This window comes from Dasypus novemcinctus, chromosome 4 (assembly GCF_030445035.2).
Source record: "Dasypus novemcinctus isolate mDasNov1 chromosome 4, mDasNov1.1.hap2, whole genome shotgun sequence".
In the NCBI taxonomy this organism is placed as follows: domain Eukaryota; kingdom Metazoa; phylum Chordata; class Mammalia; order Cingulata; family Dasypodidae; genus Dasypus; species Dasypus novemcinctus.
In genome coordinates this window covers 4,798,537-4,811,906 of record NC_080676.1, presented here as the reverse complement: position 1 = coordinate 4,811,906, position 13,370 = coordinate 4,798,537, and the positions used below count along the sequence as shown (strand labels likewise).

The window sequence follows — 13,370 nt, the reverse complement described above, 5'->3', positions numbered from 1 at the left end:
CCATCCTCGGAAATCCTGCTATTTTCTCAATTAGAGGGGTAAGAATTTCTTGAGAACATAGCCAGTGCCTAATAAAATCAAACGGACTGATATGTCAAGCCCTCAATATTATTGCATGTAACTATGAACCTTATTCTTCAAAAACTGAAACTTAATGGTACCATAGTTCTGAGGGGAGGGGGAAGGAAGAAAAAACAGATGGAACATAGGGTATTTTTAGGGCATTGGAAATGTTCTACATCATCTTGCAATGATGGATACAGGCCATTTTAAATTTTGCCAAATCCTATAAAAGTGTACGGTGCAAAATGTAAACCATTGACTATGGTTAGTAGCAATGCTTCAATATTTGTATATCAATTGTAACAAATTTACCATACACATGTAAAATGTTATTAATAGGGGAGGGTGGGAAAGTGGGGAGGGGATTGGGTATATGGGAAACCCCTGCATTTTCTTTTAATATATTTATTTTTAAAAGATACAAAGATCACACAAAATGTTACATTAAAAAAATGTAGGAGATTCCCATATGCCCCACCCTCCACATTTCCCAAATCGACAACTTCTTTCATTAGTGTGGTACATTCATTACAATTGATGAATACATGTTCGGAGCACTGCTACACAACATGGATTATAGTTTACATTGTAGTTTACACTCTCCCAGTTCATTCAGTAGATTATGGCAGAATATATAATGTCCTGCATCTGTCCCTGCAGCATCATTCAGGACAACTCCAAGTCCCGAAAATGCCCCCATATTATACCTCTTTTTCCCTCTCCCTGCCTTCAGCAACTCCCGTGACCACTATCTCCACATCAATGATATAATTTCTTCCATTGCTAGAATCACCATAATTCTATAGTAGAATACCAGTAAGTCCATTCTAGTCCATATTTTATTCCCCAATCCTGAGGACTGTGGGATGGTGATGCCCAATGCACCTCTTAAATCAGAAGGGGTTTCGATCCTACATGGCTGATGAATGACACTCTCCCTCCCCAGCATTTTCTATGTGACTTTTCTGTAAGCTGAAACTTCTTTGAAGATAGAAAAAGAAAAAGAAAAAGAAAAAAAAGAAAAAAAAACAGTGGTGGGAACACATGGAAAAAACAGACACTATACATAAAACAGAACAGATTTTATGGTGATGAAAGACACATTAAAATTCTTTTAAAATCTTACTCTATTTTTAAAATTGTTTTACTTTTACTTTTATTTTTGTGTTTTGTTATCTATTATTATTTTATTTTTATTATTATTATTTTTTTTGGCTTTGTTTTTGGGGACGTTTTGAATCAGAGAAGGGTCATAACTGTGAAAGGGGAGAATCACTGGTATGGGTTTTCATTGATGGGGGCATGTGTGGGGAAGGGTGCACCAGGGGCATGCCTCTATGGCATATGACTATGTTCAAGTGGTCATGAGAAATTGTCTTGGTGGGTGCAGACCCACACAACAACCGAAAGAATACTGAATTCCCATCCTGATCCTGTTTCTTTCTTCAATAGAGTGGTGAAAATCCCAAGTATGTGGGCAGTGCCTAGCAAAGGAAGACAGACCATTACACCAGCCCCTTGATATTGACAGTTCTACTTATGAACATTGTTTTTGTGAAACTGTAAAAACTTAGCCTAGTATTATATATTGCCTAAGAGTTGTCTCCTGAAATCCTCCTTGTTGCTCAAATGTGGCTTCTCCCTAAGCCAAACTCAGCATATAAACGTACTATCTTCTCCCTGGTATAGGACATGACTCCTGGGTATGAGCCTCCCTGGCACTGAGGGATTATTACCAAGTGCTGACTAACGATGCATCTGGAAAAAGACCTTGACCAAAAGGGGGAAGCATTAAATACACGTTTTTATGGCTGAGAGATTTCCAAGTGAGTCAGGAGGTCATTCCAGAGGTTACACTTCAACACAGCTCAGCAGGATCTCACTGTCACAGTAAACAGTGTCTCAAACAGTGGGGCTCCTGTGGCTCTAGAGAAATCTAGACATTATAGGAAGGGCAGACAATCCCTGGAGTTTTGCACCCTGTCAGTGGGCCTTACTTTGGAATATATGCGCCCCAACGTAAGAGCATTAGACTCATTTATAATTTCCCTACACATGGCTTTTCTGCTCCTTTTACTTGAACCTATAATTAGTGCTATACTTATTAAATATATGTCTCAGAGACTTAAATATCCAGTCTGTTCATACGCCGGGAGAGCTCTGAATCTCAGCAGAGTTGCAACACCTACTCTCCAGTTCATTGAACTCACCCAGGACAATTAACAAAAGGTTGATGATGGACAACACCTATCCCAGGAAGTGGAGAGTATCTACAAGTGCAAGCAAGACAGTTCCATCCTTCTGCCCCATGGGATCTAAGCCCTCTGTCAATCAGAAACAGAGTGGGCCTCACCATCCCACAATCCTGATTGAGGAATGAACAAACATAAGGGGGAATGCAACTATGGACTAAAGTAGACTTATTATTCTAGCAATGGAAGAATGTGTATCATTGATATAAAGGCAATGGCCTCCAGAGGTTCTGAGAAGAGGGAAAGGGAAGAATAGGTATAACATGGGGGCGTTTTCTGGACACTGGAATTGTCCTGCATGACATTGCAATGACAGATACAGACCATTATACATTTTGTCAAAACCTATAAAATTGTGTGAGTCAAAGCGTAAACTATAAAGTAACTATAGCCCATGGTTAGTAGCAGTGCTTCAATATGTGTTCAGCAATTGTAACAAATGTACCACACTAATGAAAGATGTTAATGTGGGAAAGTGTTGGAGAGAGCTAAGGATGGGGTATATTGTAATTACCTATATTTTTTGATGTAACATTTATGTAATCAAAAGGTTCTTCAAATATTAAAAAAATTACAGTATAGTTTAAAAAATTCCCCTTTATATATCTTAAATTCCCCCTCCTTCACTGATTCCTGTCCCCATTCTTTTAAGTAAGGCCAGTAATAATGGAATTTTTTTTTCATGGCTTTGTTTTTGCTAAAATTAAGTAAAAATAAATAATTTTCAAGTTGGATTAGGGTTTATTATATTAACCTGTGAATAAGAGTTAACATGCTATTGCCCATAAAACTAAAAACAGACCAAAAATGACTGTGATACCATCTGCTGATGATAATAAAATACGATATTGTTTACTGCATGAATTACCAAAGCAGTATAGTTTCTAAGTATTTTTATTTTTAATTACTATCTTCCATGTCAAAACATGCCCTCAGTAAGTCACTCATTCTTAATTATGAACCCTTTGGGACCTTAGCCATAATCCCATTTTCCCCCCTCAACAAGCTGTTCTCTTATTCTTATTCAACTCACTTCCAGGACCATCTGTACATCTCGGCTATTCTGGAACCTATAGGGCTGTTTCCTGTCACTTAGAGGCTTTGTCAAAAAATTTTTTTTGAGAAGAATCATTTGCTAGCCAATGATACACATATCTTGACATAGTGAGAAAATTCTGTGGTTGAGATTTATGTGCAAAGGAGAAAGAAAGAGGAATAAAGTGTGGGATGAAAAGGGAGCTGGTTTAAGTGGCAAAGGCAGAGATAGGTTGTGATAAAGGAAGAGAAGGGATAAAAGCTATGTAGACCAGAACCCATACTGAAAGATTCTGAAACTCTGGGGTTATTTATTTTTCTTTGTTCCTGGTACAGAATTTGAATGTCATCAACCATTAGTAGTTTTTGCTATTGATATTTAATATTGTTTCCAAGGTTTCCAATGCCTTTAACAAAATAGTACAATGAACTTTATCAAAAGTCTATTTTGCTAATGTATCATGAAATAATATCTAGACCAGAGTCAGTTAACTTTTTCTGTAAATGTCTCAATAAAACTATTTAACTTTGCAGTTGGAACACAAAAGTAGCCTTACATCATACATAAACAAATGGATGTGTTTGTGCTCCAATAAAACTTTATAAACAAAGGCAGCTAGGCCACAAGTTGCTGACCCTCAATCTAGACCAACACTTTTTTAAAATGTTCTCAATATTTCCTATTATTCCCTATTAGTTTCTATTTGGCTCCCTCTCCCAACACAGGTTTGAATTTCATTTATATTTGGACAACAAATACTATCCATTCTTGTAAAATGATACTGAAATTCTCATTAAAATACTGATGACATATAATATTGTCACATCAGTCTTCTTAGTGATAATCATCATTACATGTCCCATTACATAAATGATTGGCAAATTTTCAACTGTCCAAAAAAGGAAGAAAAAAAAGAGAGGGAATTTAAATTTATTATTATTAACAACAAGCAAACATATTCTATGTGTGTCCCCTGCCTAAAAGCCTTCTTGGACTCCCCACTCCCTAGGACAAACTTACTAGCACAGCATACAAGGTCATTCTTATGTTGTCCCCAATTGACCTCTCCTACATTATTTCCTACTACTCTCTACCCACTCTAAGAGTGAAAACAAGAAAAACAATGCTATGTATTACATACAGATATAGACATACGTGGTAAAGATATAAAAACTTGCAGGGGGAGATAAATACCTATTTCAGGATAGTCGTTACCTCTGAAAAGGGGAAAGGCTATTGGGAGAGATGACCTAGGGATTTCAGATAGATCTTGAGACGATTTTTTAAATGATGATGATGATAATGAAAATATTAAATAGAACTAAGATGTAAAGAAAATATATCAAACATTTAAGATTTGACAAAGTTAAGTGGTAGATATATAAATATGCTTTTTATATCAACCACCATACTTTGCTTGTTTAAAAAAAGAGTGGACAAACTACAGCCTGTGGCCAAGGCCCACTGTTAGTTTTTGTAAGGCCTAGAGCTAAGAATGGTTTTACATTTTTAAAGGGTTGTTAAAAAAACAAAACAAAAAAAAAACCAAAGACGACTATTTAAGAGAGACTTTGTGTGGCTGACCAAGCCTAAAATATTTATTAACTGGTCCTTTACAGAAAATTTGCTGACTGCTAGCTTAAAATATTTTAAAAGAAAAAAAGAAAGAATAAAAAAGGCAACAGAGTCAAAAAAGTATGATTTTGTCCATCGGAATCTCTCTTTCCTAGATCAAATTCTTAATTCTTCCTCATAAAACTTCCTATTATTCTCTGGTAAATTCTCTAAGGCTGTATTTTTAAAAAAACCTGTCCTAAAGATTTTTTAAAAAATGCAACCAATGTTGACTCAATTTCTACTTATAATTGCCCTGTTCCTATTCTAGTAGAAAACGGGGCAACCTTTAGGAGGCAATGGAATACGGAAAATATAGGTTTTGGAGCCAGACAGGTCCAGGTTCAATCTACCTCTACCATGCGCTTTTTTTTTTTTGAGAGGACTCCTAATCTCCAAGAGTTTCAGTTTCCTCATCTGTAAAAGGAGAATATCAATACCTACCTTGATTATTGTAAAACTAAAATGAAATCATATGGGTAAAACAAGTGCTATGTTTGTACTACTACATATTAAGTTCTCAATAAATGTTACCTTTGTTTAAAAAAATGATTGTCATCTTGTATTACACATTTTCCTAATTAAAGTTTTTATTCCTGTCTTTTTTTTTTTTTCAAGATGTATTTTTTTATCTCCCCCTGCCCAATTGTCTGCTGTCTGTGCCCATTCACTGTGTGTTCTTCTTTGTCCGCTCCTATTCTCATCAGGTAGCACTGGGGATCTGCTTCTGTCATCTTGCTGTGTCAGCTCTCCGTGTGTGTGGCACCACTCCTGGGTAGGCTGCGGTTTCGTGCAGGGCAGCCTTCCTTGCACAGGGGGCACTTCTTGCGTGGGAGGCACCCTTACGCACGGGCATCCCTGCGTAGGCAGGCACTCCTTGTGCGCAACAGCACGGCACGTGGGCCACCTCACCACATTAGCCAGGAGGCCCTGGGTATGGAATCCTTGGGCCTTCTATATGGTAGGTGGACACTCTTATCTCTTGAGCCACAACCACTTCCCCTTACTCCTGTCTCTTTAAATTAGCTTTCCATTACTTACCTTTTTCAACTTACATGAATAAGAAATCCATCAGATTTTACTTTGTTCTATGATACTAGACCTTGTTTAAAAGACTGATGGGACAAGTTCAGGTGTGTTCAGGGAGGTATGGCCTGTATTTTATGCATGATTGTTCTGTAAACCCACTACTTCTCTAGTAAAGAAAAAAAGCTTAAAAAAAAAAAGACTGAGGAGAGATGGTCTTTTAATAAGATTTTGCTTTTAATCCATACTTGTCAAAAAACCTGGGAAACTCAGTATGACATTTTTTTGGGAGCTATACTTAGACTGAGCACGTGCCAGGGGCCCTAGTCAAGGTGCCAGCTGTGATACAGGGGAAACTGCACGGCATTTGCTCGTGGCCTCAGATTCACATTTTCTACTTGGTATGGTCCATCTCTTTCTCTTTTTAAATATTTACTTATTTATTTTGCCCCTCTGCTCCCCTTCCCCCACCCTGCTGTTTTTGCTATGTCCGTTCACTGTGTGATCTTCTGTTTCTATTTTTCTTTTTGTCTTCTCTTCTCATCTTTCTCTTCTGGGATTCACCAGGATTTAATCCTGGGGACCTCTGATGTGGAGAGAGGTTCCCTGTCACTTGTGCCACCTCAGTTCCTGGTCTCTGCTGCACTTCACCTTGACTCTCTCCTCAGTCTCTCTTTTGTTGCATCATCATCTTGCTGCGTGACTCACTTGTGTGGGCACTGGCTCACCCTGTGGGCACTCGGCTCGCTGCATGGGCACCCACATGGGCACTCAGCTCACCGTGTGGGCACTGGCTCACCACACAGGCAGGCTTTCTCTTCTTCTTTTCCACTAAGAGGCCCAAGGGATGGGACCCGGGTCCTCCCATATGGTAGGCAGAGGCTTTATCATTTGAGCCACATCTGCTTCCTCATATCTCTTTCTGAAGACTTCTGTCCCCTTTTTCATAGAAGATAATGGAGGAAGGGGTCAAATAAAATTCAAAACAGTGTGTTACAGTGAGAGTTTCTGGTTATAATGGTCGTGAAACACTGGAAAAGGTCATGCAGAGAGGGTGGGCATGATTTTAAAACTGGGCAGATAGGTAATTGTGAGGAAAACAGTGAGATAATACATCTAAATGACTCTGCAAGTCTTAGTTCACCAATAGCTGGTAGCTCTCATTATGTCATCATTTTGAAGTTGCTAAATAATTATTTTCTTGGTAAAATATTAAGAACATCGGTATTGCCTGTGTACATGAAAGGGTTTTTTTCTTCTTTCTGTAGTTCTCTTCTAGCATGGAAAAATATTTTTTTTAATTAATTTCCATAGTTTCTCCCCTCAGCATTAACCCAGGTTAGCTAAAAGTATTACCATTTCTAAATCAACAAATGAGGGGGAGACTCAGTCACAAAGAGATTTCATAGTAATCCCCAGTGAATATTTGAGAACATTTAGACCCAAATCATCATTTAATAACCTTAAGTATGCATTGTTTTAAACTTTAGTGTCATTGGTAACTAAAAATTATACATAGAATAGCAGCCACAAAACAAATACCAGTAAAAATTATTCATCTGATCACATTATACCTTTTTTTCCTGCTTAAGTGGAAAAAAACTTAATTTTTTCTTTTCAGATTTTTTTTTCTTAAGTGAAAATTTTAATGAGAAATGTTAAAGGCTATAGCATGTAATGTTTTTTAAATTGGCCACATACATGCCATCTCTAATAACCAACTGGGTTTTAAAATTGGTTTATTTGTCATTAAAGTAAAAATTTACCATATAATACTTAAGACATACAAAAAGGCATAGAGAATACCATGACAAATACTTATGGATCTACCATCTTACGAAATGAAACAACCAAGGCCCTCCTGGGCACATTTCTTCAGTTGTTTCTCTCTTCCTTCTCCCAGGGGTTCATCATTGTTCTGAACATGGTACTTGGTGTACCTATGCATTGCTTCACACTTTTGGTATAAATGTTGTGGCAGTATGAGATTATTTTATGAGTCCCCAAAAAAGAACATGTTTGTAAACTATTCCTTTGGGTGTGATACCCTTTGACTGAATTAAATTCAGCTGAGTTGTCTTTGATTAGATTACCTCTTAAGACTAGGGCTTTTCGTGTGTGTGTGTGTGTTTCTTCTTTATTTTCTTTTAAATGTTACATTAAAAAAATATGAGGTCCCCATATAACCCCCCAACTCCCCCCTCCCACATCAACAACCTCTTCCATCACTGTGGCACATCCACTGCACCTGGTGAATACATTCTGGAGCACTGCTGCACCACATGGACAGTGGTTCACATTGTAGTCCACACTCTGCCCCAGTCCACCCAGTGGGCCATGACAGGACACACAACGCCCAGCATCTGTCCCTGCAACACCACCCAGGACAACTCCAAATCCTGAAAATTCCCCCACACTATATCTCTTCTTCCATCTCCCTACCATCAGCAGCCACTGTGGCCACCCTCTCCACATAACTACTACAATTTCTTCCCTTACTAATCACAATAGTTCCCCAGCAGAACACCAGTAAGTCCATTCTAATCCATACTCTAGTCCTCCATCTTGTGGACCTGGGATGGCTATCTCCAGTCCCCTCTATATCAAGAGGGGGCTTAGATTCCACATGGATGAAGGATGCAATTCTCCTGCTTGCAGCTGTAGGCACTCTTGGCTCCCTGGTGTGGTGGCTGACCCTCTTCACCTCCCTGTCAGCTGGCCAGGATAAGTCCAACAAACTAAGGGGTAGAATTTGACTTAGTGGGTGTGACTCAGGTTGAGTCTCCGCCCTTGCTGGGTCTGATATAAACAGATACACAGACAGACACACAAGAGAGAACACTGTTATATCTGATTCTGCCATGTAAGAAAAAGGAGAAGGTTTGAGTGAAGAGAGAAGAACAGCTGAGACTGATACAGAAGGCCCGGAAGAAATGAGCCCTATGCCAGGAGAGTGAGGACTGCAGGATCACTTGAGTACAAAGCCTCAAGAGGGTGGGCCCATGGAGCTCAGGAGGAAGAGGAAGCCCAGAGGGGAAGGAAAGACCAGACAGAGATGGCCCAGCATCTTGCTTCAACACGTGGGAGCTGACTGTAGTGAGAGAGCACCTCTTATGCTGCATTAAGTCGGACTTTTTAAGGCTGTGGAATGATAAGTTTTTACCCCAAATAAATACACTTCATAAAAGACAACAGATTTCTGGTACTTTGCATTGACACCCTTTTAGCTGACTAATACAAAAATGTACATAGTATTGTTCTACAACTAGATTTGTAAAATTTGGTTTTATGGATTCATTCATGTGGAAGAAATAGTGTTCACCAAATATTCCATGTGCTTGCCCATGTTTCTCAGCCTTTAGGTTGGGATCACTTGACAGTGAGTAAAACTATGTTATGTCTGGGGGAAGCAGATCAAAGAATCATCCCTTTCTCCCCCTTTGCTCGGTGAACTCATAAAGCACACTTTCCAGATGGGCGCTATAAGCACATGGAGCCTCCACTAGTCTGGGTCCCAGACTTACTGAAATGGATGGAGCAGAGCCCCTGCCAACCTACATTAGACTTTCAACATGACAAGAAATAGCCCTGTTGTGCTAAGGCACATACACAAAAATGGGCAGATCATTGCTTTCCTAGGATTATTCAAAGGAAATAATGTCAACAATGGGATAGATTCAAAGACTTCTGAAAATACCTCTATACCATGACTCTTTTTTTTTTCACTGTATTTTTTACATTGATATTTATTTTCACTTGCACGGAGAAGCAAATCTCACATATTCTAGTTTTTATCTTCTTTGAAAGCCTATTGTACTAAAAGTACTTTCAAAGTAATGCTTACATGTTTACCCCATAGTGCACCTTACACAGGTCTACACAGGCATGTACTCATGACTGATCTATTGGCTGAAAGGGAGGATGATGACTAACCTTAAATGCCTACTTAGAGTAAGGAATCTTGCTGGTGCTTCACCTAAGTTATCTTGATCCAATTATTTCTACTATACAGATGAAGAAATTGAGACTAAGTAACATTCCTTCGGTTAGAGTTGGGGAGGGATGAAAGGGAATTGAAGACAGTCTGCTTGACTCTAAAGCATGATTTTTACTGACTCAACTGTGAGCCTATTCCTGGTGTACAGCAGAAACTTTAGAATATAACATGGCTAACAAAAATAGTTTTTGTTCATACATTTTGCAAACATTTCCTTTGAGATTTCTCAAGACTGTTGGGGCTTACCTTGATCACCTCTGGGGTCTGCTGAATCAAAACTGTTGAAGTAGTATCTTTGGCTTTATCATCAACAGGACTTCTACAGACTGATATATTGGCCTGGGAGGAGGTTGTCAAGGTTTCCTGTAGAATTTGCATCATTTCTTTCTCTTGTGATAGGCTCCCTCTGCCTGATTTGCATTCAACTAGTTCTTGAGCAAAGTCTTCAATGCTTTCTAGAATTCGCAGTAAGAGGGCTCGATCTTCTTCCTCTATTTTGTGTCCATTGGTTTCAATGATCTTTGTTAGACAGGAAGGTGAAACTTTTTCTGAAGGTGAATAGACTTTAGATTTAGACCCAAGATCTACAGGGATCTGACCAGTCAACTGATTGTGACTATTTAGAGAGTTAGAGTTTTTATCCTTGGCAAGTGGCTCCCTTAGAGAGGTCTCCATTTTTTGTGAAAAAGATTCTAAATCCATTAACAATTTATCTATCTCTTCCTGACTACTAGGATTCATAAAATCTCTGTGGTCTCCCTCTTCAACTTTAAGAATTTTTGATTTTGGGTCTTCCTGAGGAAGATTAACAAGTGGTTTTTCAAATATCTTACCAATTTCATTTTGCTTTGAGGCAAGGCATTTTTTAACATGAGTTCCATGGTCTGAAAATTCCATTCTAACTTGATTGGCCTTTAACTCCTGACTGAGTCCATTCTCTGTCCTCTGTCCATTATCTAATGTTTTCTTTGTATCTGACTCTTCTTCAATATAAAGAGAGTCCATTAAGTCACCAGAAGAAACATTTTCTAAAGGGTTTATCATTAATGGCTGTGATTGAAGCTGGACAGCTTTTAGAGTTCTGGGATCATTCACCTCTAAGTTATATAAGGAATCTGTAGAGCTGTTTGGAATCGATTTTACAGTGTCTGTTTTCCTAGAATTGTGTTTGTTATCTTGCGGTTCAATAGTATGAAACTCTCCAGAGTCAGGGGCTGAAAGCTGGATAACATCTTCATATTTAGGGGGCTGTTCAGTGCCAAATATTGGGGAGAAGGGAGTCAATTGTAAACTCGGCATATTACCGACCAGTTCCATTAAATCTATAGTCTCATTATGCCCAGACTGCATAAATTCAAATGGTAACTTTTTCAGATAGGATGTTAACCTGGACATTACATTCATATAGACAGTTTCTGAGTTAGAAATTGCATCATGACCACTCCCTTCACTGATATTACTCTCTGACTTTTTCTTAATGCATTGTTTTATAATGTCTGTGCATTTTTTCAAATCTTCAGAGCATTTCAGCAAGATATCTAAGCACATCTTTATGTCTGTTCCAGAAGAAAAGTTATCTATTTTATGTTTTTCCAAAATCTGAGTAACCAGATTTTCTTCAGAGAAGTTTTGAAGGAGCATGGAAGTCAGGTTCATATCAAGTGAGTTTCTATTAGACAAAGATTTTTCCTCCACTGAGGAACTCCGGAGTAAACCAAGCGATGGGGAGTTTCCATCATTATTGTAATGGCCACAGAGCAAGTCAAAATCAAATGACCTCCTATTAAATGAGTCAGACTTAACTTTCCTTCCCTTTTTATAAGCTGAATGGTTAGAGTTTTTAAGTTTTTCAAGGGAAAATTCTTTTATTTTCCCACTGGCAAAACTGATTGCTTCTCCTGCAATGTCCTTTAAGTTACAAGTGTTCTGAATTGTAGAGCCTTTCTTGACCCTGGGTACACCTGTGAGGGACTGATGGGAATAGTCACCTTCATCTGTGGAAAGTCCATTTTCATGGGGTAGAAACAGAGAGTCCAAATCTGCACCTTTGAACTGAGATACAGGGATGTGCAAGAGGTCTGCACACACACTATGATGCACCACAATGCAGTCAACTCCATGTGTGAAGGTGTGGCAGGTTCCAGTGCAATAATGTATAGCTTGCTCAAAACGCCGGTCTATCACCACACTGCTGTAGTGGTTCACAGTGCTGACCACAAGTCTATAAGTTGCTGCCATAATATCAAGTTCACTTAGTGGTGGGACTTGGAAGTTTCTAAAATTTCTGTTTCAAGTAAATTCTTCTAATAGACACTCAGTTCAAAATATATTTGATGGCAATGTTCAGTGGTTTCTTGCAAATATACTCACTTTTCCCATAAATGGGAACCATATAAATTTGAGGTTGACACTGTCAGGATACAGTAGCTGTTGCACATGTGTATTTGTATTAGGCAGTCTAATAATTTAAGGTATTATATCAATTGTGCTTTAAAGTTGTATTTAGTAACATTGTATTTTTAAGAAAGAATATCCTCTTTTAGTTATTCAGCAGTTCTATAATGCAGAAATTTATTGTAGTAAATCTTAGTTGGTAGAGTAGAAATATTGTGATAATCGAGTACTCCGTAAGTGTAAATGATCCATTTTTTTGATGAGTGAAGAGAAACCTATAATTAAAAAAAAAGAAAATAATTAAAAGAAAATACTTAATACTGAGGAAACTTTTATTTCCTCGTTGCATACCATATGCAGTTAATCACCAAGCCTTGTTCTTTGCCATGTCACCAATCTGACACTCAATTTATTGCCTTGGTTTTCACCATACCTACAGTCCTTACTTCCTAAGAGTATTACCTCAACTCTGCCTTTTTATACGTTATCTTCCCGTTGATGTTGCTGATCCCACCTTCCCTGCCGTTTTACATGACATTAACAGATTCAGACAGCTTCCATTTCCCTCAGTTCAAGGATCATCATTACTGAGTTCTATCATGGGTCACAGCAGTGTTTCAACTTCCATTCCCATGCAAATATAACCTTATTTTCTGCTACTCGCCTTCACCAACTTTTTGCTTCCATCAACCTAGTCTTCTTAAAGACTGGCAACACATAGTGCTTGCTCTTGATTCTAACGTCCTCTACACTTGGAAGTATTTTCCCATAATCTTCTCTTTTCTTACTCTCTGAGAAAAAGAATAACCTCATTACTGCTCCTCATCTCATCTTTCCAGACTCTGTCCCATCCAGATACTTTTCTCTCTCCATCAAGTGGAGAGAATTTACTTAATTATTCTTATTTTTCTTATAAATGGCTTTTAACACATATAGTTGCTTTCCCAAAAGGTTCCATGAATTTATTCACTCAAGCAATAAATATTGA

General features: G+C 38.2%; 1 protein-coding gene across 6 annotated transcripts in view; it reads right to left on the bottom strand.

Annotated features, from left to right (window-relative positions):
* The window catches only part of PPP2R3A (protein phosphatase 2 regulatory subunit B''alpha), a 250,517-nt gene that overhangs the window by 172,287 nt on the left and 64,860 nt on the right, over positions 1 to 13,370 (bottom strand). For all 6 annotated transcript variants that reach the window (XM_058294990.1, XM_058294994.1, XM_058294992.2 and 3 more), the window contains one exon: positions 10,235 to 12,657. In XM_058294990.1, the coding sequence (XP_058150973.1) occupies positions 10,235 to 12,226 (1,992 nt within the window). In that variant the 5' untranslated portion in view covers positions 12,227 to 12,657. The remainder of the gene's footprint in view (positions 1 to 10,234; positions 12,658 to 13,370) is intronic.